Source organism: Metarhizium acridum (genome assembly GCF_019434415.1).
Source record: "Metarhizium acridum strain ARSEF 324 chromosome Unknown scaffold_320, whole genome shotgun sequence".
NCBI lineage: Eukaryota > Fungi > Ascomycota > Sordariomycetes > Hypocreales > Clavicipitaceae > Metarhizium > Metarhizium acridum.
The window spans coordinates 142,796-166,670 of NW_027094027.1; the positions used below are offsets into that span (position 1 = coordinate 142,796).

A 23,875-nucleotide genomic window follows, 5' to 3' on the forward strand; every position below is an offset into this window, starting at 1 on the left:
CATGTCTTGCCGGACCGTGTTGAGAAACAAACATCAGTTCATCACATAGAACTCTCTAATAATCTTACACGATTCGGTGCTGGGTATTTGGTGTAATCTGCGTCTACGACCCCAACTGGGGTATCTATCTGAGCAATTTCTTTCCCTCCCAACCGACGCCGTGCCAATCATCCCAAGACTCCATGAAGCAAAACCCAAGCTGCCCTGAAACAAACAGTCTTCATCGCCGCCCGTCCAAGGGTATGTGAAACTCGTCGTCGCTCCTTGTGCCTATAGATATCTCCTGATTGATCGTCGTCTGGACCTCAATGCCCTTGAGTTCAACCTCGGACGAATTATGCCGCTCCTTGGAACCGTTGTACCGCGCCTGGACAGGGGCGTCATGTGCGCCGCAAACAGACGTCTCGATGGCGCTCATCTTCTGGAAGCCCCAAGACCGGATGTTCTTGGACGGGTCGTACGACCCCAGATAGCCGCTGCCCTGGCCGGTGCTCATTTCTTTTTCTTTTGTTGACCTTTTGAATAAAGGGCCCAGCTGGGGGAGACAGCCGCATAGGACGGTGAAGTAGTTTTCTAGGACGGTCCACAAGCCTTCAAGGATGCTCGATGCTTTTTTTTTTGGGGGGGGGGGGGGGGGACGTCAGTATAAAAATTGCCGGGTGAAGAAGAAGGGGGGGCGGAAAATAGGTCTCACTAGATAGATTTGCCGTGTTGAACTGTGAAAATTGCACAGCTCGCAAGAGACTAAACACACATACACTGCGCCGGTCAGCCCAGCGCACAAGGTATCCCAAATCGTCTCACCTGTCCACTTACACGACACCAATGCAGAGGATAAAGGTGATGCCAATCTTCTGCCTCTGCCGGATTTGCAAGTGCCAGATGGTCGGGATGGGGATCGAAAGCATCGCAACATCCATGGCCACGGCCGTGCTCGCAATGATTTTGCTCTCAATCATGTACAAGTCATTGTCGACGCACCAGCCGCCCTCTATCGTGCGGTCCCAGTAGTACGCGACAGGCTTGCAGAACCATATCGTGTAGAAGAAGTTGGACGCACCCCAGATGACGACGAGAACGGCAAGGATATCCAACGCGGCGCGAGCTGTGCGGTTCACGCCAATGACTCGACGGAGGAACAGGATGATGGCGAGCTTGGCGAATATCATCGACGCCGACCAGAACTTGATGACGAGCCAGGAGCCCTGACAGTGTTAGCCGGGACATGATGTCAAGCGTAGTGCAAGAGAAGAAAAAAACTGCACGCATACTAGTTTAAACTTGACTTGTCTGTAATGCGGGAGGTCCTTGTCCGGTACGCCGATGCCGTTGAAGGCCTCTAGACGTGTGAATTAGCGCCATGGTCCAAAGGGTTCAATGTTTGCCAAAGCAACAACGGGCTTCGAGCATCACACGGGACGCACTCAGCAATACAGACGCCGTGTTTCCAATCATGAGGAGCACGGCACAGCCCATGAAGAAATCCTCCACCCTCACCCGCCGCGCCACAACCATGGTCGCGTATACCCTCAGCACATACGCAATCGTCGCCAGCACAGCAAACGTCAAGGGAACCGCCGTGTTGACCCTCCTCCAATACGCAGCCTCCTCGGACTCTGGAAAGTCTCGAGCTATCATGGCCGCCGTGCCCGCTGTCGAGGTTGTTGCAGAATCCGCACCACACAAAGTCCCCCGCCGCCATAGACAATATTCCCTTCTCTTGTTTGTTCTTTCGGGGAATTTCTATTTCACCAGCCCCTCATCAGAGTTGTTTCATTCGGGTCCTTTAAAAAACAAGAAAAATAGCCGTATCCAGGGACAGACGCATGATACGTCCCTTTTCACCGGCGGAAGCGAAGTTGTAAATGGGCAGAAACCCGCGACACTACTTACCGCGGAAGAGTTATTCATGCACGGACAGCAACGGATGCGGGTGTATAAGGTAGCAACCACTGTGTAAGATTTACTCAGCCGGTGTGCGACTGCACATGCACCCCAAGATTGCAACTGTAGTCTCACCCTCTTTTTATGAAAAAATGCCCTTATCATCATGGGGGCTCACCACCTGCTGAGGCAAAATGGAACAAGGCTACCAATCTGACCGAGTCCTGGAGACCGTGGCGCATCGATGCCACCGCAGCTCTACACCTTTTTTTCAACGCAGTCACCCGTCTTGGGACCGGGCCTCTTGCCTGAAGCGTCGAGGCGGCATCCAAAGGGACATGATACATGTTGGAAGAGGGCAAGAGTTGCGCTTCAGCCCGCTGTATAACTCTGGCGTCAGCGACGGGGGGAAAAAACAATCCACCAGAACACTCTGCGGAGTATCGACACCGCGGCCCGGGGTTTTGATATCCCCTCACACTCGGGGTGGCCCGGTGAGCGAGATCGACAACGGAATTCGTTACAAACGGCCTAGTTCCCTTCTGCAAGTGTGTCCCTCCATGAGGCTAGGCCGGCAGGGCTGGGGTTGCGCTGAACCGCAACACCCTGGGAATATTGGGGGCGCATAGAGCACGCACCGGATGGCGCTCCCCGGTATCTCGTCTGTCAGCCATGTGCTAGAGTTTTTTTTAGTTTTTTTTGTCCCCTGTGTTTAGAGTTGGTGAGAGGACCCCTTGGGACACAGACACTGGACCCGGTCGTTGTTGACAAGAAGCTTGGATGGTGGAGATGGAGAAGAGGGAAAGACAGAGGCATCAGGCAACGGTGCAAGAAGACAAGGTATATGCACTTGAGGAGTTGCCAGTACCAAGATGATGCTTCAAACGGTACCGAACGGCAGCAAGCCTCCCACTCCCGTTGTCGCACAGCCAGTCAGCGTCCACCTTCTGCCAACTCGGCAGATGCCAAATACTACCTCACATTCAAACACGCCGCGTGGCAACGACTCGTGCTGTTGAGTCGAGGGGACGAATATCGGCTCTCGTTGGTCGCCTGCAAGGTTCATCCAACTCCGAGTGCGTCTCTTCCCACCCTTCCCGGGAGCAAAAAGAGGAGGGTTGTTGGTTGCTGTTGGTTCAGACATGTCAGCACGGTTACACCCTGCCTGTGACTTGTCTTGCTTATCTTGAGAGCCCAAAAGCCTCAAACTCCCCTCGCGTACCCCCTTGCTGACAGCCATGCATCACGGGTGGGCGTAAGCGATTTCCCCGAGACCTCCGCTGCTCACGCTGCAGCCAAGCGGTCCTGGACAGCGTTCAGTACGACACGGGCTGCAAGGAAAAAGCCAAACAAAAATTGCGCCTTCTAGAACATTTCCAACTGCGAGGGTACGGTGTATATTTGGGCAACAACAGCATCCGATTCGGGTTGGGAAGACGACCATTCGATATCCACGCGACCGGGCAGTCGTATCGATTTAACAAAAAAAGCCAGTTCGGCATCTTTCTTTCCCCTTCGCTTCTCGCCATCATCACGCGCATTCACGTATTGGTCTCCCGGCGGTCAGCGGCGAGCGGGCGGTGGCTGACAAAAGAGCGATCCCGTCACGAGGGGACACCCCCCGATTTCCCCAGCGTTCCGGCCGCCACGCAAGAATCCTTTTGATCTCCACCGGGCCGTATTAGTGCCCGCGGATCTTTGTGTATGTAGTGGCCAGGCAAGGCAAGTTTGGTCGTTTTCCCAAGGTTTGCAAGCTAGAACTAACCATCAGCTCTCCAGGTGTTTCCCCTGATCACCATGCGGCCTGCGCCTTCAAAAGGGGAACATGGGGGATACGGCTCTTCGTGGGACTCGCTCCGGTGTAATTACCCAGGGACCACGTTCTTGAGACTTGTTTGCTCGCAGTCCAACATGGTTGACTGTGGGCGAGCGGTGTTTAAACCGGAGACCACGGCCCTTTGCTGGAGACGGGGTGTGCGGTGCGCAGATGCAGTTGGAATATATATAGTCGTTCACAGCGTTGGGAGCTGTGTGCCGGTGGTATAGCCGTTGTCTTCTCAAATTTTGTATTTTCTCTTTTGTTTTTTTGCTTTTGTTGTCTCGGTAGCCGTCTCGGATCTGTTGACAAACGGCTCCGAACAACAGAACCAAATGGCACGCTCGACGATTACACTCTGCAGTCTCCTGGCGAGCGCAGCTATTGCAGCCGGAACATGGACGCCCAGGCAGATTCGAGAGCTGAACCAGACGCTAAGGGGGCAGAGTGAAGGTCCTAGAGCCCTTTGCACGGCCGTGCTTCTCGATATACGAGGACCGCGACGCCGGCCGCGACGCCGACAAGTGCCGTGAGCTGCAGGACAACTACTCGTCGCCCACGTTCCGCAGCCAGTTCGCCGGCGCGTACATGTACGAAGAGTCGTCCATGTGCGCGTCCAACACGAGCTCCTCGGACAAGTGCCTCCTGGACGCGGCCAACCCGCGGGACGAGGCCAGCATACCGCGGCGTCAGCTGCAACCAGGGCAACCTGCCGGCGTACTACGTCGAGGTCCGGGACGCCAACGATGCCGTCGAGGCATTCCGACACGCCGGCAGAGGCGGCGGGAAGCTGGTCATCAAGAACAGCGGGCACAGCTTCCAGGAGGACTCGAGCCAAAAGGGGGCCCTGATGCTCTGGACGCGGCACCTGCAGTCTCTCGTCCGCGACGAGAAGTTCGTCCCCGAGGGATGCCCGGCCCATGACACGTACAACACAATCACGACCGGCGCCGGCGTCAACTGCGGCGAGGCATACGCCTTTGCCGACAAGCACAACGCCACCATCCTGTGCGCGTACTCGCCAACCGTCGGCCTCTCGGGCGGCTGGGTGCAGAACGGCGGCCACTCCGTCATGAGCACGACGCTGGGGATGGGCGCAGACCGCGTCGTGCAGTTCACCGTCGTCACGCCCGACGGCCGCCTCCGCGTCGCCAACCGGTGCAAGAACGCGGATCTCTTCTGGGCCCTTTGCGGCGGCGGCGGCGGCACCTTTGGCCTGGTCGTCGACTCGACGCACCGCGTGGAGCCGAGGATGGCCGTGGCCGTGGCATCCGTGGCCGTCGACGCCGGCAACCGGGATCATGTTTACGGCTTCATGGAGGCGCTGGTCGACACGGCGCTGGATCTGGCCGGCGACGGATGGGGCGGCCACATCTACGGCAACAGGATCGTCTACGTGACGCCCGCGATCCAGAGTCTCGCCCGCGCGAGGCAGTCCGTGGCCAGCATCGTCCGGTTCGCCGGTGAGCACGGCGGCTCGGCCAACGTCAGCATCGCGCCCAGCTTCTACGCCTTCTTCGACGAGTACGTGCTCGGCAGCGCCTTCAGCGTCGGCACGCTCAGCATCCTCAACACGCGCCTGGTGCCGGCGACGGTGTTTTCCACGCCCGCCCTCGCCGCCAACTTCAAGCGGCACCTCCGCGCCGTTGTCGACGCCGGCGGCCTGCCGTACGTGCCCGTCGTCGGGCCCTACATGTACCACGCCGCCACCGAGGGCACGTCGATGCAGCCGGCGTGGAGGACGGCCCTCTGGGAATACGGCAATCCCGCCGCCTGGACGTGGAACAGCACGCTTGACGAGCGTCTCGGCGTCGTCAGGGACATGCAGAGGCAAACCGCTGAGCTGGTGTCTCTGACTCCTGGCGGCGGCACGTACCGTAACGAAGCCAACCCGTTCAACCCCGACTGGAGGCGCGAGTACTACGGCACTCCGTACGACCGGCTTCTTCGTATTAAGAACAAGTATGATCCGGCCAGGCTCCTCAATTGCTGGAAATGCATTGGGTGGACTGACGAGGATGCGAAGCAGTCGTGCTACAGCGCGTTTGAAGGTATCGAGGCGTAGGGTTGATGGTCTGCTGGGGGTTGAGAGCGTTGCCTGTATATGTAAACATAATGCAAATATCTCATTTTGATTTGCCTCTTGGTTTGTAAAAATTTCATCGTGTTTGATTATATTCGGTCAGATGTGTACTTGACGTACCGTGGTGACGCATGGTAATGAGACTGAATCACCAGCCAGGACGCCTTCACCACGGCTAGCCGTAATCGACTAAAAGCATCATCAGCATTATTACTCGACATTACACGCAAAATACTCTTTGAGGTCAAATTAGCCATACTCACACGTTGGGCCTGTAGGTTGTCGTGCCATTCTCCGCAAGCCGGTAGTAGCTATAGGGTAGTTACACCGGTTCGCGCCGGCGTTGTACTCAGCTTCACCTCGACACGCCGATTCACGGTCAACGGCTATCCGCAGCATCACCCTCACACCCGTCATCAATCTAGCCACGTCCTCCTTAATACAGGTCAAAGCGAAGCCCTACAAAAGGCAATATCCAAAGAAACCCGCCGCGCCACCGGCGGTCCCAGGCACACGTCCAATTTTCCGCATGAAGCGCCTGAGAAGCCACTCGTTCCCATCTTCACAGCGTCGTCCACACTACCATCCCCCGACTATTCGTACAGCTACTCCATCTCCCAGCCATTCAATTCACACCTCACCACCAGCAACTACAATGTCCCGCCGCGGCACAAGACTAAGCACCAAGACGGCACCATCAACGCCCATCACCACCTCAAGATCAACCCCAGCCGCAAGAGTCACAAACAAGGACCCGGAAACAATCTCGTTCCCCTCGCCGACAGACTTCAACGCCTGGCTCCTCGCAAACGGCACAACCACCCCGTCGGGCATATGGCTCAAGATTGCGAAGAAGGCCTCGTGCATCCCGAGCGTCTCGTACGACGAGGCCATCGACACGGCGCTCTGCCACGGCTGGATCGACGGACAGCGCAAGGTCCTCGACGGGAACTACTTCGTGCAGCGCTTCACGCCGCGCCGCAGGAACAGCCTTTGGTCGAAGCGCAACGTCGACAAGGCAGCCGCGCTTGTGGCCGCGGGCCGCATGCACGACACGGGCATGGCCGAGGTGGATGCCGCCAGGGCGGATGGGCGGTGGGACAGCGCGTACGCGGGGCCGGCGACGATGCAGGTGCCGGCGGACTTTGCGGCCGCGTTGCAAATGAACCAGAAGGCGGGTGAGGCGTTTGAGCGTTTGGGGAGGAGCGCGAGGTTCCCGTTCTTGTGGAGGGTGACGACGGCCAAGAAGGAGGAGACGCGGCGGAGGAGGATTGACACGTTCGTGGAGATGCTGGCTAGGGGGGAGACTCTGACTTGAGCGTCGGTTGGTATTAGATTTTGCTAGTGGTATCATGGGCTGGATATGGTACAAGTGGCTGTGGACATCACCATCCATCCTCGTCTTCGTCATCGTCATCTCCCTCTTCGGCCATGACGTCCAGCAGCCCTTCATCGTCGTCGCTGTCGTCGTCGTCCTCCTCCTCCTCCTCTTCGTCATCGTCGTCTTGCGAGCCTTCTTCACTGCCAGACGACACGGGGTGCTCCTCTCTTGCCCTTTGCAATCTCTCAGCTAATGATATTCGCTTTGGCTGCTCGTCCTCTTCTTCTAGGTCACTATCAGATCCGTAGCCATCTTTTTCGTCTTCAGAATCAGAAGTCACTGTTTTACTTGACCTTGTTCTTGACCGAGCGCCGATAATCTCCACCTCGTCTTCGTCATCCAAGTCAACAGCGGCGCGTAGGTTTCCGATTTGTGTCTGTGGGTTATCCTCGTCGTCGTCTTCATCATCAGAGACGATAACGGCGTGTGACTGGCGGCCTCGTGTCTGCGGTTCCTCTCCATCGTCATCGTCACTCGAGTCCATCACAGCTCGTGATCGCACCCTCTTGGTCTGAGGCTCATCATCTTCGGAATCACTAACGATTTTCCTTTTTCTCGTCCTCTGCACCGGCGCAGTATCCTCTGCTTCATCGTCGTCAGAAACCTCTGGACTCGAAAACCGACCAGCATCCCCGGTGGGGACGATTTCATCCTCTGACGATTCGGACTGCTCTTCGATTTCCGAGTCGTCTATTCCTTCGCTCTCATATTCATTCGAATCCGTTTCCTCCTGAGACTCATCCTCGTCCGTGTCTTCTTCATCACTATCATCCTCGCTACCATCATCCAGCACCGGAATATCCTTCATCGCCCGTAGCTCCTCCCATTTCGCAATCCCACGCTCATACTCAAACACTACCATCGGTAGCACCTCCGTCCCAGCATCCTTGGCCGCCTGTAAAATGTCTGCCACCTCCTGGGTCTGTTGATAGATCCTCGGTATGGAGTGCCTGGCAAAGTCGGGATGCCGGTCAACATCCGGCCAGCAGTACAACACTTCTGTATCTTCGCCTAACCCAATCTCTTTCTGATAAGTCTGCACCATGTACCTGTGGACGTAGTCTGTCCCACACCACCGTCTTTGACGCTTTCTCAGCGTGTAGTGCTGCACGCAAACATACAGCCTCTTCAGGTTGGGAAACATGGCTTTTGCGTGAGTGATACGGGCGTTGTACGCCGCATATTCACGTCTATAGGGATATATTGCGGCCTGGCGCACCTCTTCTGCGAACTCAGGCAAATGATAGGTCCTGTCAATCACGAATTCATGCATGTTGACAACGTCCCTCTCTCTGTTGAACCATACGACTGCGTCTCCCGACCCGGCATCCATACGCAACTTATCAGGGAACCTCTTCAAAGCAATAGTTCTGGACTCCCTATGCGTCGCCAGCATGGCCCTCACCTCCTCCGTCTGATCAGCCAGCGACCAATGGTCCTTGACCGAGTAATCGTTTGGCCGTCGCATAGTCGCCGAGCTAGGCGACAATGTAAAGCACAAAACGCGTGCCTTGGTAATTATATCCGGGCAGAAGACTTCCCATACTCGCCGTCTCAGCTCTGTTGGAAGCCTCATAAATTGCGGGAACGCCGCCTGAGGTGTGTAGTCTGAGAAACTTGCGGCAGCAAAAGAGTCGGACTCCTCTGCCTCGTCGTCGATGAGGCGAACGCCATTCTGGGAGCCAGAATCGGATGACGCGTCAGAGTCGCTTCTGGACTCTTCGCTCGATGTGTTCTCGTCGGAGGTCATTTTCTCCTGCCAGCAAGGTGATGGCAACTGTGAAAAAAGGATGTTTTGAGATTCTTGATGCTCGGTTGCTTCTTTTCAGTGAAAGGCGATCTGCGCCGACGAATCATGTTCGCTAAGTAGTGGTGCTGACTCAGCAAGTAGGCGGCTTGGAGAGTTTTCGCCCAGTTTTCACAAAGTCATCTCGACGTCTGGTGTAGTAGACTGACTGCCAAAAAGCTGCAGTCCCGAGTGCTATCTCTCAGTCATGCGAAAGCTTCTGACCATCCCAGGCGGATAGCGGTGCAATCCGCTTCAGTGTTTCGCTTTTTTATACTCGATGGCCCCCAAGCACGCTTACTCACTCACTCACTTGACAATTTTCACTCACAAGCTCACAGTCCTCAACACACTGTGCGTAAAAATGCATCAATGTCTCCATAGTCGGGCGCCACGAAAGGGCCATCACGAAAAGTCTCATTTCCCATCATACTGTCCCAACGTGCTTCATTGCAAGAATTCACGTCTCCGGTTATCAACGCAGATTTTTGCATGACCGAGTTCAATTAATTATCTTCTCATCATATGACGATTATATTCACATTATAGACTTACTCCGGCCACTTGGAACGAGTAATGGCTGGTGACAGAGGTATTTAGCCACGCCCTCAGGGTCGCAATTGTGGGCGAAGAATGCTTCCAATTCACAAGACGAGAGCCCCGACGGACTTGGGTCAGCAGCATTGCAGGCATTAACCCACTGAGTACAAATCATACATCACATCAATCCGATTGTTGTTCAAAACGTCGACCCTATTCAATATTATCAATAATACACGTTTGCCCTCTGGTATAGTCACCCCATTTACCCGCTAAAACAGAATTGGTGCACTTGATCACCGCCATCCCACAACGCCCAACCCATGCCGAGTGTAGAAATCAAGATAAATATTGCGAATGCTTCAGCCTGCCCAGACATCCAAAAAGTACCAGCCCCATGCCTAAACGCCGTTTGTTGTATGTGAGGATGGACCGACATATACAAGAGCCAGAATTCCGTTTTAATCGAATGCGCTCATCCAAACAAACATGCCCGCAGCACCGCCCAGTAGCAAGAATGTCAAGATGCCAGCGCCTGCCTTATCAGCGGTTGTAATGGGTTTCACCGGCCGTTCTCCGTTGTCCTTGCCGCCGGCGTTGGGGTTTCCTACCGACGTACCGCCGGTCTTGTTCGTTACTGGCTGTTCCGCACTCTCAATGAGAAGGCTTGATACGGCAGCTAGCACGTTCATTTGTTCTCCGGCTCCGGTAGTTTTGTCGGCGGCGGGATCGACGAACCGGCCTAAACTCCAGTAAAAGCCGCACTGTCGCTGAGTCGGACCGCCTGTGCATTGTTTGATAGCTGCTTCAGTAGATTTGCGGAGGACAGGTAAAATTTTATCTTTGGTATATGGGGCAATCTGGCTTGTCACTGCCAGCCAGCGGTGAAGAAATCCCTTGTAGGACAACATGTCGGGAGTGCATGTTCCACTTCCATTATCTCTTTCGCAAGCCACTTCGAAAGCAATGCCTTTGGGGAAGAAAGTCTTCAGCGTAGCGTCTAAGAGTCCGTCTAAGGCCGTTTTCCACTTCTGGGCTCCATCAGTCTTGCGTGAAGTCAGTACTTGTTTGTTGGTTACGTGTCAGACCATTTTTCGGCGGATACACTTACATAATTGTACAGGAAGGCAGCTCCTTGAACCAAAACACCAGCGTTGTATGAAAAGGTCGCCTTGTTGATGTCGGTGCAGTTTTGGGCCACGTGGGCACCATCGTACGCATGCCAGGACTTGGAATCAATATATCCCACTCCCACCATCCAGTCCCAAGCCTTCTCTGCACGTTTTGCGTACGTGTCGTTATTGGTATATCGGGCAAGACGAGCACCCATGTTGAAAAATATCCCGTTGGCAATGGCTGCTACCCGTCAGTATACCCGCCCTGGCGACACTCAAGATCAATCAAGACGTACTGTTCTTGTATCCATAGCCTTGGTTGGAAAACGGAATTTGCCATCTTAGTCCTCCGTTGCACGTCTCGTCATATCGACTAGGGTCAGCCTGGGTGTTCCAAACAGCCTGTGCGAGCGCCAACCACTGAGGCTGATCTGCTGGAGGATCGGGAAATTTATTTTCGGCGGCCAGCATGGCAGACAAGCCCCAAAATCCTTGATCATCGTTTCCCAGGGACATTGTGTGGTTGTTGGGCATGTAATTCTTATTCTCGCCCACCTGGTGTAGCATTCCCTCCATGACGACTTTGTTGTAGCTCGAGTCACCAGTCAACTTCCAGTAGTCGATATAAGTTCCCATCATGGCACCACCTTCCCACCAGTAATACGGACCCTTTCCATCAGCAGGGGGCCCAGGTAGAATACCGGGGATTTCTCCGGACTGGTTTCCTTTGTAGAGTAGCATTAAGTCGTAGGCTAGCGTTCGAGCTGATTCCTTGATGGCGTCTGCACATTGTCAGTATGCGACAGACCCCAGTAACTTTTGCAATACCCGAAAATGTCCAGTAATAATAAATCGAGGGGAGAACCTCATACCTTCCGTGTCAATTTTGTAATACTGAGCACCCGTCGTGCCAATGAGCAGGGTACCAGCGAAGGCAAGCCATGCTGGCGAAACCAGCGATGAGAACATGGCGTCGGGCTGGGTGATGACGAAGCGAAATGGAGCGAGTCAGGATGAAACCAAACGCTAATTACAGAAGTACTTGCGTCTCCCTTTCGCCTTATCGGCTGTGCAGAGAGCCCAAGAATTTAAAATGACTATTTCAACACTTGCACAACAGAAGACAATTGGCGTTCGGCGTCGATGGGTGGTTCGCAGTTGGGCCGGAGTAGTTCGAGGTAATTATTTGCGACGTGATAGATAGATACAGCGAGCGGCGGCAAAAGCGAATGGAAAAACGGAAGAATTCGACGGCGAATAATGTCAGCGAGGGCGTTGGCGATTGAGTAAAAAGAAGGTACTGTCGAGGCAATGGAGACACCGTTGGCAAAGTGTGAAAGAGAGGAAGGCTCGAGCTAAAAGTCAAGTGACAAGGCACCAAGCATTAGGGAATAAACACTGAGCTAGGCATCTAGGGAAATGTCAAGAAAATTGGGCGGGAGAAGAGCCCAGAAAACCAGATACGGTAGCAGATGCTAAGTTGGAGAGTCGTAAGGTACCAGAGACACCAGTTTGAAATTGCCAAGCAGAAATAAGCACAATGTTTATTACAAGAACAAGAACGGCGGAGCCCCCCTTTTTAAGAGGCGTCTCTAGTACCGCTTTACATATTACTTCACATGCGCTTGGCTAGCGACCAAGACTCTTGGCGGAGGAGACAGCAGTGCGGCAGCTGCTCAATAAGAAGGCATAGATTCGGCTTCAAACATTGAGCGAGGTCCTTTTGCCAAGGCCGAGGCGCTGGGCAGGGGGTGGGCTGTGCTTCGATTGGGGCACGGGACCAGGCAAAAGGCAGACAGCGGCATGACAAAAGAGAATTTGATGGCTGGTCTTGGCGCTCTGGGAAGCATCTAATCTTGGCGTGATCTTGGCGTGCCAAACAGACGAAAAGGAGCACGGCGGCAGGGCTTGGCCATGGCGACAAGAATTGACTCTGCGCGTCAGTGCTTGTAGTTTCTCGGTTGCTTATTCGCCAATCGAAGGTGGGTATCGTCATTAATCATGGTCAAAGACGTCGAGTAGGGAATGCTGCATCTCCGAAGCCAGCGGCAACGATTGATTGACCATGGACCAGGCCATGTGCCGGGTGTACGGAAATATTAAGGTAACCCATTAAGGTTGATTTGGGTTGGTGTTGTTGTGCAAGTAGGGTCAGACTAATGCTGGTTGGAATCCCAGTTGAGGCGGCGAGTGCGGCCACCATGTCTGGTCTGCATGGGCTATCTTCTATGGTGCCCACAAAATGCACATACCAGACAGAGACTGAAATAGGCGAGTGTACTCGTACTTTGACTCCGTATTCCGTGCTAGTACCACTCACTACTAGTGACTATCGCTAAGGTGCGATTATTATGGGGCCTATACCTTTAATTAAATTTACTAGGTAAATATGTCATAATATTATAAGGTACATATACAGAAATTTTTTTTACTTTTTGCCGCGTCACGATCTTCCTGCCAATCGTGCCAAAGCCGATGTTGAAGCTGTTAAAGCTCATCGCGGCCTTCGTCAACGCACCCGTCAACGCGGGCAAAAAAGGCCTCAATTTAATACGTATCGCGTGACACAGCTAAAAGAGCCTCGCGGCGTAACTATTAATAACTTATTAGAGAAAAACCTTAAAGAACCGTGAATTATCGTGGAAACCCAAATATTGCTAAGATAACAGGATCGTTATAGACGTGGTTTACTATACTCCGTAATCGACACCGTTCAAGAATCGAGGGTCTGTGAATGCGTCGTTTGGCTACATCCAGCTTTGGTTCCCCCGGGCGGGGGGAATTAACTACAGGGTAGTCCGACGAAATAGTTCCATGGGCGTGCCCAGTTGCACCGTCACCGGCACTCGACGTTCGATGAATGGAATACAGCTTAGATGGAACAGCTTGTCCATGCGCATAATGCCAGTCAAGAGGAAGAAGAATGTAAGAATGTTTGGTCGATTGTTGGTGTCATTGTTCTCGCAGCAAACTGGGAATGTTGGAATTGTGTGACCTTGGTTGACAAAAACAGAAGGCGTAACCCCCAATAACAGAAAATCTGACCCAATAAAATCCGTGTCTGCCAAAATATCCTTAACATGTCGGCACGCGAGTATCATATTTCACGGGAAACTCGACAGCGTCGCGCAAACAAGCATTAGGTTTCCCCCCCCCCCCCCCCCCCCTTTTTTTTGCCATCTACTATCCTGGCCAGTGCCGATTCCCTATCTCCAAACTATCCTGACAGACACGCTAAACTTTTATTTCCACAGAGAGGCAATTCCTGCGCGCGCGGATCCCTGTTTGAAGAAACCCATCATCGTTGCCAAGTTACGCACCTTCATCGCCTACATGCAGTTTCTTCGGTCCAGTTCACGGCCATCACAACATTGGCAGCGTACGATACTGACGGAGTACGTGACGCCTCCATCTCAACCGCCCATTTAAGCACATGGGAAGCGCCCTATTCATCCAGTGACACCATCTTGATTTCTGGCCCTGCTGGAACAATCAATGGTCCTTGGTCCCCAAAGACAATCTTGTGACGCGAGTGGGCATATCCATAGCCATACTTGCCGATATATGGCGCCGTCGTCTTGTGGAAAGCTCCTCGGAAACCACCGTCCTCATCTTTGTTCCAGTACAGCCGACGCAGCCAGAGATGCAGTCGCGGATAATCGTGTCGAATCATTTTGAGGTCGCAGAGGAAAACCGGGTGATATGCAACATCAAACCGAGCCAATGTGGTGTATAATCGGATATCTGCTTCTGTCAAATGATCACCCAGCAGGAATTGTTTACCGTTTTCGAGTGTCTTTTCCAACCTGTCAAGAGACTTGAACAAGATGCCGAGGTTCTCCTCGTACGACTCTTGAGTCTTGGCGAAGCCAGTCTTGTAAACACCATTGTTCACCGTATCGTACACCCAAGCGTTGAGCTCATCAATTTGCGGCCGTAAATGTTCGGGGTACAGCCCCCCGCCTGGTCGATTGGCTTCTCGCAGATTTTCGGGCAGGAGGTGATCAAATTCCGAGTACAGCATTCGAATGATCTCGGATGACTCGTTGTTTACGAGTACATCAGCCTTTTTGTCCCACAGCACAGGAACAGTGTAGCGGCCATCATAATTGGGATCAGCTTTCAAATAAAGCTCCCTCAGCTTCTTGAAACCATGCAGCGGATCTTCAGGGAGCGAGTCGCCCTCTCCACTGAAATACCATCCGTCCGGGCCCATGACAAAGTGCACTTGGTACACATCAATGATGGATTCGAGGCCTTTGAGTAGGCGAACAATGAGCGTTCTATGAGCCTGCGACGAAATTAGCACCAGACATCTGGTAGGCACTTAAACACCTCTCTGCACACGCACCCATGGGCAACCAGGCGATACGTATAGTGCATATCGTCCAGCTTCAGCTGGAAACTGGGACTCTGGGTCCCTGGAGATGAAGTTGCGAAAAGTGCTGTCCGGTCTTACGAAGCGACCACCAGCATGGTAGTTTTTCTGAACCCAATGTCAGAGACGCAACATCGCCGGCTTACAATTTTGCATTAGGTACTTACCCCGACGGTTGTAGTCGCCATTGTGTTGCCGTATTAAATTGCACGGAGCACCAAGTTGCGCCAGAAGACAATGAAGGCAGCTACTCTACTAAACTGCGAAACCATAGGAACCAGCTAGATTGCGTCCTTTATATCATGTCTCTACGTCAACGTCGCATTCAATGGCACCACTGTGACGTGGGGTTGCTGTTCCACTGCCGATGACAAATCTCCCACCACCGTATTGTTCAAATACTAATTTACCGCGCGCTAGTTGAGACTGATTGCTCCAGTACTTACGGAGTCAGGAGCTTCATTATCAATCTGGGGGGCGTTCCGAGCTTGCCGACCAGCCAGAAAATCGAAACAGTCTCAAAGAATGACCCGGCCGCTTTGCGACACCGTATGTTGCCGGGGTAGATTCTTTCGTACCTTGCAGTCACAATAGGAACAGATGGCGCTGTCAACAGATGGCGCTGTATCGACGGCTTCGGCAAGCGGATATTTCAGTTGGAGCGCCTCCACCACCAATAATCACAGCCGGCTCATGTAGTCGAGCCTAGCAAGGCCATTCGCTAAAGCTACACTCTGAGAGCAGAGCTAGTAGTGATGTAGGGAGAGGTTTGCTTGTGGTATACGCCGGCTATAAAGTAGTAACGTTGCGGTTGAAACAAACTGGAACCAGAATGCTCGTGTTTCTGCTCAATATATTGTCCTCGTCTCCATTGGAGCTCACGGCCTGATTCGGCACAGACTACTAACCCAAGAGAAATCCAGATGATACCAGGATCGCAAGTGGCATCGACAAGCCAACATCGCGACCATTGTGTTAGCGACAGCGCTGAAGAGCCTGTTAACTTGACGTTCGCTGCCGTGAGAGAAGGTCGCCAGCGGACTTGGAAGGCCACGCCACTGAATGAATGATTGGAGGCGCAGAGGACTAATGGAGGTCATTTGCCACAGTCGTCAAAAGGAACAGCCGGTTGCCTGGCTGATCATGGAGCAGCGGGCAAGGATACCAAAGTGAAAGTCGACGTAATCTGGTAACACAAACTTCATGCCTCGATCAAAAGATACAGACACCACAAGCGCGCCCAACATGCCGGGCCTGTCATGGCCCCCAAAAGCTTAGCCATGACGAACAAGCATGGCCATGTCGAGCACGCATTACACTTTTGCCGTGGAAGAAGATGAATGTGGAGTAAGTTTTGTAGATGGGTTCCGCAAGGATGCCGGTGTCGGCATTTATGGTTAACTGGTCAACTGGTGTCATAACGACTTTGATATGGTCGGTCCTTCTACACACGTCTTGTCAAACTCGAAAATTCTAAGAAAAGGGCACCATGGCACTGTCTACGCGGGCACAAGTCCTATCCAAACCAGATCCCAAATTCTTCTTCTGGGAAGTCCTCCAGGACATCTGGGACCCGCAGAACAATCCCAATGGCTTCGTCAATCTTGGTGTAGCAGAGAATGTCCTCATGCACGACATACTCTCAGAACACATGCACAGAAACATGGCCCTGCCAAACGAGGACTTCACATATGGCGATGGCAAAAAGCGTCTCAAGCGTGCGCTGGCCCGGTTTTTGACTAGATACTTCGATCCTGTTGTCACAGTCGAGCCCTCACACTTGACCATCTCGAACGGCTGCAGCTCGGCCCTCGAGCACGCGGCGTGGGCATTCGGGAACCCGGGCGACGTCTTCCTCCTGGGGAAGCCGTACTACGGGACCTTTGTGCCGGACGTGACGTTGCGTATGGGCACGCAGCTCGCCATGGTGGACTTTGACGATGCAGATCCCCTCGGCCTAGACGGCGTGCTGAAATACGAGGACGCGATACGGGATGCGCAGGCAAAGGGCAATAGAGTCGCCGGGTTGATCCTGGCACATCCCCACAATCCTCTGGGACGAAGCTATCCTCGCAAGGTGCTGCTGGCACTGATGAGGCTTTGCCAAAGGCACCAGGTGCACCTGATATGCGATGAGGTTTATGCACTGTCCACGTTTACCAACACGGTCGACCAGGAAGTCGAGGTTGCCCCCTTTGCGTCGGCGCTTTCTATTAATACCGCGGGAGTCATCGACCCTGCGCTCGTGCACGTCATCTGGGGTATTTCCAAGGATTTTGGAGCCAACGGGCTGCGACTGGGAGCCATCATATCGCAGAACAACCCGGGCCTGCACCAGGCGCTGGTGCCGCCGTCGCTGTACAGCTCGTCGTCGTCGATATCCGACCATGTCGTGGCGAATATTCTAGAGGACGACGCCTGGATAGATGAGTATATTCTAAAGAACCGGGAGAAGCTGGCAGAGAGTTACGAGCATGTTGTGCAGTGGGCGCGGAGCAACGGCATCGAGTATGCGCCGGGGGTGAATGCAGCCTTTTTCCTGTGGGTGGATCTGGGGAGTGCGTATCGTGGACGACGCGCAAATGATGGCCGACATGTCGACCACGCGGTTAATGATGCCCTGCTGCGGCAAAGAGTGTTCCTTGCGTCGGGGCTACAGTTTGGCTCGGAGAAGCCGGGGTGGTTCAGGATCGTGTTCACGCAATGGAGGGATCATCTGGATGAGGGATTGAGGCGGATTGTAGCGGCCATGAATGAGGTGTAGACAGACGGGTGTACTCCGTACGCAATGGATGTATGCATTTTAGACGAGTCTGGTGCTTTGGAATTGTGCGGATGCATATACTGATCAAGGGGCATCGTGAGAGAGACTGGAGGCTGGCCCATGGATCCCAATGGATCAACACGAACCAGCCAAGCATTACGCGCCCTCTTTTTTCTGTCGCCTCTTGCGCTTCCATGCAGCATCATGGCCTTGTTCGCTTCTGCCACGGGTCCATTGGACGCATTTCGAGCGCATCTCAAGCGCCCATGACCAGACAAGTCGACTGCAGGGATGATGAAACAGCGCCTCTGGACGGCCTTTGGATTGATTGGATTTTGGCAGCCGCTGTGAAACTCTGCAACACGCCAATTGTCGCAGCAATGCCCTTCTGCCGCCCTCTGGCACTCGCTGGGCCATCTGTTTCGCTGTTCCTCGACCAGCGATCGGCCCCAGGGCACCCTGAGCTTTTTCCGCCCTGCCTCAAGGGGTCATGTATTGACATGTTGTTCCCTGAGGCTCTACATGAACTGTTCCCCTGCCTCATCATGCCTTTCCCCACGACTTTGCCTGCTGCTCGTTGGGCCGCCCAGAACCCCGGCACAGACTGCCTCCGGATGGCCCAGACCCCTTCGGTCGCGTCAAGCCTGTACCTACCTGCTTTACCTGCTTTTTGCCTGCTTTTACTCCGTGGTCGTTACTCATCCTGAGGATGCTGGGCACGCAAGTCGGCCGTGAGACACATGGCGCAGGCCTCCTGAGTCCTCTTACCACCGTCGTGTTTCTGAACCCTTCGTGTCGCAGTGTGTTTACCCGCTTGCTGCGTACGTAGTTGGTAGTGCGTGCAGCTTGTGTCGTGTGTCTGGTTCGTGGCCTCGGTCTCATCTCGTTAGACGCCTTGTGCCAATTTCTCCAAACATTGTCCCTTTTGTACCCTTTCCTTCTCCCCCCCTTCTTCCGGAAAATTTTCAGTATTATAATTTCACCGACGGTCGCTTTCTCCCTTGTTTACTTTTCGATATCTTTTTTTTTTTTTTTTTTTTTTCATTTTCCGGCCATCCCGGGGGTTGGGGTCTGCGATCCCGGGGACCAGCATTTGGCCAAATTAGTCTCGGGGGTCAAGAAAGCCGCCATCTCCATCCCTTCTAGTCCGTCTAAGTCAGACACTGACGAGCTATCACGGTTGCTCTAACCCCGCCGCCTTTACACCTGCGAATTTCACATAGCTTTCATTTTTTTCTCCTCCTTGGTGCTTATAGACGAGACGAAGGGCTCTCATTTTTTTTTCCCATTTCAGCGAGCCTTTGAGGAGGGAAACGGTACCTTGTTTGTCGGCTGGGGCGACAAAGTGTTACAAGCATTCACTTTTCTTGTCTTATTGTTAAACGACTACACGACTGGTGTGAATATTCTGCATGGGAGCGAGAATCTTATAACGGCTCGGTGAACCATGATATCAGCTCTTTGACACGCCTCAAGTTCGACAGACTCTATCCGACATCATGGCACGAGGGGACGGTGCGATGGAGAGGCTGCGGGCTGACCTCTTGCGGCGGGCTCGAAACGAAAGACGAGCAACCGAGCATGTTGAGCGGGATATTGGCGTGGCACAGATGAATACAGCCGGGGACTCGGCAGTGGCAGAGGCATCGACATCACGGCAGAGAGCCATCCTGGACAGGATACCTGCTTTCCCGCGAAGGCCTTCACGGCAAACTACAAACGACGACGGTCCGAAATCCCCAGAACAGCCCCCACAACGACTTACATTCGCCTCGTCAAGATACAGCGAGTCCGGACACCCTCCGAAGTTCTTTGCCATCGCCCATTCCAATGGGACCGTTGGAGCCGCAGCGGCCATTACCCCCCCAGCCCGTAGCCTCGACAGCACGACCGAGAGATTCGCTCAGTCGCCTTGGGTACGGCGACAACCCCCCCGAACGGCCGATGATAGTCGCCATCAGCCCGGAGGATCAGGAGCAGCCGCCGTCCCAGGACGCCGGCAGCCGAGACAGCAGAAAGCCGCACCCGAAGAAGTTCATGTTCTGCTTCCCGTGGGTGAAGTCCCGCCGCGTCCGCTCCCAGATCCTGACATGTTTCGTGTCGGGCATGTTTCTGGCCACGCTCCTCGCTGTTTGTAAGTAGCAAAATTCTCTCTCCCCTTTTCCCTTTCGTGTGTCGGCATCATCCATGGCGTCTATTACGCAGACAGTTCCGTTCATGGTTACTGAAACCCCCCGGGGGACCCAGATCTAGGATTAGCTTTGACCAACCACATTGCCCGCGGGGAGGTGACCATTATGATCATACTGGTCATCCTCTCCGCCACGCTGTTCTTCTGCTACAGCGTCGTGCGCCTCTGCGTGATGGTCTCGCGCGGCGACAGGACACGGAGGCGACGGCTGCCGGAGATGCTGGGGCCGGGCGGCTACGTGGTGCCCCCGAAGCCCATCCCCGTGGTGCTAGCGAGGGACGAGGAGGCCGCGGGCATTGAGAGCGAGGCGGCCCAGAGCCGACCCCCGGCGTATGGCCTGTGGAGAGAAAGCGTGGTAGGTTGATGACTACTTTCTTTCCCTGCGTTTTATCTTGCAGCTATCATGATCTATATGAGGGGTGATGGTTTTGCTAATGGAACCCCAGCGCGTTGATCCCAACCGGCTGTTTTGGCAGCGCAATGAGGCCGCAGAAGGCGTGCCACGGCGTCCAGACACGGCCACCGGGCCGAGGCCCCCGTCGTATGCCTCCGACGACGGCATCTCGTACGTGGTTGAGGCCCGGCCGCGGTCAATGGCGCCCCCGCCGCAGACGTACACTGTCTCAGTGGCGGGGGTGCCCCCCGTGCCGCCGACTCGAATTGCTGGGGACTGAATGGTTGTATCATATGCGGTCAAGAAATGGATATACTTTACGAAAGCCGTGCAACAAATGAAATCTTCTTTTTGCTTCCAGAAGCTATCATGGTCATGAGTCTTGGGGTAATCAGGCTGCACTTGGCTCAGGGGAGGCGCACCAGACATGACTCAACATTAATGGTCATACTGCTGCGAGAGTAGCTTTGAGCTGGAGATGGTCTTGCGGTGGCCGCAAGATATGAACTACACGGGTATGGCTCTGGCAAGGTCAATAGTTTCTTTGCCCTGCCTCTCTAGCCACGTGGTTGTTTTGAATGATGGGGAATCGTGCAATCGTGCATGACACGTGTACACAAACTCGGTGTTAGTCCACCGGCAGGTCATCGACGGATTTGGCGCGAGCCTCATACCCACGACGCCACCGCTAGGGTCAAGTGAGGCTCTCGAGAGCTACTACTGCCGCATGCACCGCCGTTTACCCCTAGCCGAAGGTTGCTTTTGTGGGTTGGGTATTGTAACTGGGTTTGCATCGCGACGATCTGTCCGCTTATTTAGCATGAACCATGGGTTGTTCTGAAATTGGTCCGGCACCGGTGTTGTAGCTAGTAGAGCGTGTTATGAAGTGCATCAGTCACATTTGAGTCTGGCGCTCACTGTATAGTTGGTCGTAATTGGTGGAAGTTCTCGGGATCATAAATGGAGAGGCGGGGGGAATTCAGACGTTCCGAGAATATAAGCGTGCTTGGTGTGTTGTCGGCATTTTGGTTCGAGTGTGGTCCGGTGCTGGCTGCGTGGATGGTGTCTTGTAGCTGGGGTCCTGTGGAGGCTGCGCCTGATACACGGAGACTGTGTAGCTGGATGGCTGGCAAGGAGAAACATTACGTCCAAAGAAGCATGTAGGCGTCCTCGAAATGGTACGGATACATCTTCGTTTTGCATCGTCAGTCCCCCGGTAGCCAGGTAGCGGATCCGCGCGTGGGAAGTACGGAGTAGTCGTGGTCTGATCCCCTGAGCTGTAAGGAGGTTACGTTTGATCCCTGATAGCGCTATTGGATGATTTGTGTAGCTTAGTTTAAATCTGACGTATGCGGCATTCCAGGCAGTTTGATATTCAGATTATTCTCTGCTTTGCACGAGGCAAAGTGGGTTGGTAACCTCGGTTAGCTGCCTGGGGGGTTTAAGTCCCTTTTATATCACGATCCCAAGAGCCTCTCTTGCTAGCTTGGATGAGAAAAGAGTTTCTTCCAATTGAACAAAGTTTCTTAATGAAGTATTAGTTCATGGGTCGTGGTTGAGTTTTGTGATATGACGGAAGTTGGTTGGAAAGGGAATGGCACGTGTAGCTCAAGTGCCTAATCGTAGTAGTCGGGCGGTGAGGCATTAAAGCCAAGCCGACAGACACATGTGAGCGGCATCGCTGTGGAGTGATGAACGGACATCGGACGCTTATTACCAACGGGCCAGCAGCTGAAATTACAATCAAGGAAGAGTTGAAATTACCATCTTCAAAGCTCTCGGCTTCCCCGCCTTCCAAGCTTTTATGCAGGAGCCACTAGGCCGAAATTGGCAGGAAAAAACACCTCCGAGCTACCCAATACGTGATGCTACGTACTCTATGGACAAAGTAGACGCAAGGTCGCCGAAAAGAAATGCTAGAGCTGACCAATTATCAGTACGGAGGAAGTTTGCCCAACGCAGCGTCTGGAGATTGGAAGTTGCACCAAAAAAAAAAAAAAAAAAAAAAAAAAAAAAAAACTGCAGACCGCCAGCATTTTCTATGGCGACAATTATCGTACTCAATCCTCCTGGGAGTCTAAGTTTATGCGGCTACGGAACAGCGCAGCTTCTGCGGACAAGAGTGAGGAAAGTTGATCCAGGCCCAAATCCAAGAGTCCGGGAACTCCGTACTTAAACACTCAAGTACCTCCCTAAGCTTGGGGAATCTAGGCGTACCAAGATCCCAGGCCTCTTTTGCCCGCGGCTCTTCCTGCAAATAGTAACGGAGTACAGGCGCCTGGCCTCATGCGCCGGTAGTTTGTCCTAGATTATCATGCTAGTTGGACGAGTAACAATGCCACGCTCCTGCATGGCGACGTTAGAGAGTGACGGGCACGCGGGTTGCAAAAAAGGCCGCACACCCGCACCTAACCACACACAGTTGTGCGGCCTTTTTTGCAACCCGCGTGACGGGTTCATGTCCTCCAGTCCCGTGTTATTCGCGCCCGCCCCTTGCTTGGAACCTTTGGCGCCTGGTTTTTCAGTAGGGCCCACTTTTCGGTCCAGACGCAGCCCTCAAGCCGCCCCAAACGCCGGAGCCAACGCTGCTGCTGGTCCTTCCTCGATGTCCCCCGTCCTGTCTGGTCGCATTGCTCTTGCCCCGGCTATGCCCAGCGCCAGCGCCAGCGACCACCAGGACCACTGCCTTCCCACCCCTTCGTAATTAATTATCCGCCCGTCGTGCAAAATTTCTTTTTGTCCCTTCACCATTTTTCTTCGACGGAACGGAATTGTTAGGTGGTTGTCGACGTTGTCGTGGCCTCGCTTGGAAGTCGAAGTACCTTTTTACGTTTTCTCATCTTAACGAATTTTTTTTCCTTTCACGCTGCTTAACGCTTCCATCCATTTTTTTTGTCCTACCAAAGGTGTGTGATGATGTGCGCTCCCCCTATCCTCCCTCCCCGTTCCCGGGCTCTGCTCTACAAGTCCTTCGCGATTCGCTCCCCAACTTTGCGCGCTCCTGCACCAACCCGACTCCGTTTCGCCTGCTTGTCGCCCGTCTCGTCATGAAAGCTCAGTGGAAATTCGACCAATGGACCCTTTTTCGGCGCGCTCTGTCTAGAGTTGGCGGCTTTGCGAAAAGTCAAACCTCTGGGAGCGTCTTTGTCCTCGCCGCACGGCCACCGCACACCGTCGCGAATCTAGTCATTTAACTTGGTTCGACCATCGCCAGACCGTCATGCTTGTGCCTTGAGCAGTCCTGAGCCTACGCGACTGGTACTTGCGGCCATTTATCACCGAAACGATAGCATTCGCGCACAGCACTGGAGTGATGATGCATTGAATCACCAAATGCAGCTACCGCAACGAGGACAATAGTCGTATCATCTCCATGTGACAGATCTGGCGTGTATCTCCCAGCCCGACGCAATGGTCGCACCAGCCCGTCTACATGCATGGTGGCTTTGACGGGGCTTCGACTTGTCGTCATGTGACGATCCAGGCCAACCGAAAACAGGCCTCCTTGTTGTCTCCCAGCCCCTGCGAACTCTTATATATTCG

At 53.8% G+C, this 23,875-nt stretch overlaps 9 protein-coding genes across 9 annotated transcripts; 4 read left to right on the forward strand and 5 right to left on the reverse strand.

Annotated features, from left to right (window-relative positions):
* Positions 1 to 220: 220 nt before the first annotated feature.
* J3458_014344 (uncharacterized protein) lies at positions 221 to 1,638 on the reverse strand (the record flags this gene model as incomplete). The annotated part of the gene is made up of 5 exons (XM_007812641.2): positions 221 to 609; positions 695 to 759; positions 817 to 1,205; positions 1,272 to 1,339; positions 1,425 to 1,638. 5 exons carry the CDS (start codon positions 1,636 to 1,638, stop codon positions 221 to 223), a joined length of 1,125 nt encoding a protein of 374 aa, XP_007810832.2.
* Positions 1,639 to 2,885: 1,247 nt separating this feature from the next.
* On the forward strand, positions 2,886 to 5,842 carry J3458_014345 (uncharacterized protein). The gene is made up of 2 exons (XM_007812642.2): positions 2,886 to 3,586; positions 3,664 to 5,842. Exon 2 carries the CDS (start codon positions 4,551 to 4,553, stop codon positions 5,763 to 5,765), a length of 1,215 nt encoding a protein of 404 aa, XP_007810833.2. The 5' UTR covers positions 2,886 to 3,586; positions 3,664 to 4,550; the 3' UTR covers positions 5,766 to 5,842.
* Positions 5,831 to 8,978, reverse strand: J3458_014347 (uncharacterized protein). Its single transcript, XM_066120510.1, has 2 exons — positions 6,047 to 8,978; positions 5,831 to 5,972 (listed from the first exon to the last, which is right to left on the reverse strand). The coding sequence occupies exon 1, from the start codon at positions 8,912 to 8,914 to the stop codon at positions 7,169 to 7,171; it is 1,746 nt and encodes a 581-aa protein (XP_065974343.1). The 5' UTR covers positions 8,915 to 8,978; the 3' UTR covers positions 5,831 to 5,972; positions 6,047 to 7,168.
* On the forward strand, positions 6,439 to 7,101 carry J3458_014346 (uncharacterized protein; the record flags this gene model as incomplete). Its single annotated transcript, XM_007812643.2, has 1 exon — positions 6,439 to 7,101. The coding sequence occupies one exon, from the start codon at positions 6,439 to 6,441 to the stop codon at positions 7,099 to 7,101; it is 663 nt and encodes a 220-aa protein (XP_007810834.2).
* A 111-nt stretch (positions 8,979 to 9,089) lies between the features above and the next one.
* Positions 9,090 to 12,144, reverse strand: J3458_014348 (uncharacterized protein). The gene is made up of 4 exons (XM_007812644.2): positions 11,478 to 12,144; positions 10,902 to 11,387; positions 10,602 to 10,846; positions 9,090 to 10,536 (listed from the first exon to the last, which is right to left on the reverse strand). The coding sequence occupies exons 1-4, from the start codon at positions 11,572 to 11,574 to the stop codon at positions 9,952 to 9,954; spliced, it is 1,413 nt and encodes a 470-aa protein (XP_007810835.1). The 5' UTR covers positions 11,575 to 12,144; the 3' UTR covers positions 9,090 to 9,951.
* Positions 12,145 to 13,391: 1,247 nt separating this feature from the next.
* J3458_014349 (uncharacterized protein) lies at positions 13,392 to 13,706 on the reverse strand (the record flags this gene model as incomplete). The annotated part of the gene is made up of 1 exon (XM_066120511.1): positions 13,392 to 13,706. The coding sequence occupies one exon, from the start codon at positions 13,704 to 13,706 to the stop codon at positions 13,392 to 13,394; it is 315 nt and encodes a 104-aa protein (XP_065974344.1).
* Positions 13,707 to 14,050: 344 nt separating this feature from the next.
* On the reverse strand, positions 14,051 to 14,821 carry J3458_014350 (uncharacterized protein; the record flags this gene model as incomplete). The annotated part of the gene is made up of 1 exon (XM_007812645.2): positions 14,051 to 14,821. One exon carries the CDS (start codon positions 14,819 to 14,821, stop codon positions 14,051 to 14,053), a length of 771 nt encoding a protein of 256 aa, XP_007810836.2.
* Positions 14,822 to 16,844: 2,023 nt separating this feature from the next.
* On the forward strand, positions 16,845 to 17,767 carry J3458_014351 (uncharacterized protein). The gene has a single exon (XM_007812646.2). It carries the CDS (start codon positions 16,890 to 16,892, stop codon positions 17,745 to 17,747), a length of 858 nt encoding a protein of 285 aa, XP_007810837.2. The 5' UTR covers positions 16,845 to 16,889; the 3' UTR covers positions 17,748 to 17,767.
* Positions 17,768 to 19,577: 1,810 nt separating this feature from the next.
* Positions 19,578 to 20,964, forward strand: J3458_014352 (uncharacterized protein; the record flags this gene model as incomplete). Its single annotated transcript, XM_066120512.1, has 3 exons — positions 19,578 to 19,881; positions 19,995 to 20,293; positions 20,385 to 20,964. 3 exons carry the CDS (start codon positions 19,578 to 19,580, stop codon positions 20,610 to 20,612), a joined length of 831 nt encoding a protein of 276 aa, XP_065974345.1. The 3' UTR covers positions 20,613 to 20,964.
* Positions 20,965 to 23,875: the final 2,911 nt, after the last annotated feature.

Coding starts and splice junctions, on each gene's coding strand:
- J3458_014345 (XM_007812642.2), top strand. CDS start 4,551: ATGCTCTGGACGCGGCACCTGCAGTCTCTCGTCCGCGACGAGAAGTTC.
- J3458_014347 (XM_066120510.1), bottom strand. CDS start 8,914: ATGACCTCCGACGAGAACACATCGAGCGAAGAGTCCAGAAGCGACTCT.
- J3458_014351 (XM_007812646.2), top strand. CDS start 16,890: ATGGGCACGCAGCTCGCCATGGTGGACTTTGACGATGCAGATCCCCTC.
- J3458_014348 (XM_007812644.2), bottom strand. CDS start 11,574: ATGTTCTCATCGCTGGTTTCGCCAGCATGGCTTGCCTTCGCTGGTACC. Junction 11,388..11,477: donor TTACAAAATTGACACGGAAG/GTATGAGGTTCT, acceptor GACAATGTGCAG/ACGCCATCAAGGAATCAGCT. Junction 10,537..10,601: donor CTGCCTTCCTGTACAATTAT/GTAAGTGTATCC, acceptor ACTTCACGCAAG/ACTGATGGAGCCCAGAAGTG.